Source organism: Nanorana parkeri, unplaced genomic scaffold (assembly GCF_000935625.1).
Source record: "Nanorana parkeri isolate BGI_ZX_2015 unplaced genomic scaffold, ASM93562v1 scaffold662, whole genome shotgun sequence".
In the NCBI taxonomy this organism is placed as follows: Eukaryota; Metazoa; Chordata; class Amphibia; order Anura; family Dicroglossidae; genus Nanorana; species Nanorana parkeri.
The window spans coordinates 487584-488744 of record NW_017306930.1 but is presented as its reverse complement, the minus strand read 5'-3'; the positions used below and the strand labels follow the sequence as shown (position 1 = coordinate 488744).

At 35.4% G+C, this 1161-nt stretch overlaps 1 protein-coding gene across 1 annotated transcript in view; it reads left to right on the top strand.

The window, feature by feature from the left end:
• The window catches only part of ZNF330 (zinc finger protein 330), a 27127-nt gene that overhangs the window by 8794 nt on the left and 17172 nt on the right, over positions 1-1161 (top strand). The window contains exon 4 of the mRNA XM_018563414.1: positions 998-1077. Within this exon, the coding sequence (XP_018418916.1) occupies positions 998-1077 (80 nt within the window). The remainder of the gene's footprint in view (positions 1-997; positions 1078-1161) is intronic.

The window sequence follows — 1161 nt, the reverse complement described above, 5'->3', positions numbered from 1 at the left end:
GACTTTACTCGAGGTTTAGTGGTTGAGGTTTGTTTTTTTTTTTTTTTTTTTGCTGATGTCACAAAGGTGTTCAATAGGTTTCATATTCCTGGAGGTTTTTGTCACATGGAACATGATTTGGCATTGCTGTAAAATTGGTCAAAGTAGTGTAAACTACAGTTTAGCATTTCTGAGTGACGAAGAATTCACTTCAGGGAAAAAAAATATCTGGTAGAGTACAATATTGGTGGTTATTGCAAGATGAGTAAAGACTTTTTTCATTATATAGTGAAAAACTAAAATCATGATTAAACACCACCAAAAGAAAGCTCTACCTGTCCCAAAAAATGGTATAAAATTCATTTCAGTACAGCGTTGCATAACAGAATAAATGTCAAAGTACCGCAGCGCTGAAAAATGGCCTGGCCAGACAGGGCATTTATCACCCTGGTCTTCAAGTGGTTAACATGTACAGTTTTGAGAAAAGGCAAATTAAGGGTGTGAATGCGGTTCCAGGAGGGCAGTTTTTTAACTATGAAGCTAAGATCAACAACTTGGGTACAGGACCTAAAAACTAATCTTAAAAAGTATTGTTTTACTAAGAGAGTAGATGATGTTTGGAGCAGAATTCCAGCAAAGCTAGTGAGTCAGTCAACAATAAGTGTATTTAAACATGTTTGGGACAAACCTAGATGTATACTAAGGCAAAAACAAACTTGAGCAGACTTGATGGACCACTTGGGTGTTTTATGCCGTCATTATACGTCTCTTTTATGAAGAAATCCGTATCCGTTTTTGACATATATGTGGCATTGCGCAACCATGATTACTCATTACTTAGATTCCGTATAATGTGGTTTGATGAATCCCAGTTCACCTGTGCAATGTTAGATTTAATGTTCTGCCTCAATTTGATTTTTTTTTTTTTTCATATCCATTAGCAGATTAGAAAGCCGCCTTCAATTTTCTATTAGTGGCTTTTTGTAATAAAGACAGTGATTTTGTTCATCTCTTACAGGAAAGACCAAATGCATGATGAAATCCTCAGACTGTGTAATTAGACATCCCGGTGTTTATAGCACTGGTATGGCTATGGTGGTAAGTGTCTGTATTCACAAAATTAAAATGCCTGTTATCACTCTTTAGGTTTATTATAGTACTGCAAATAGAAAATTAACATGA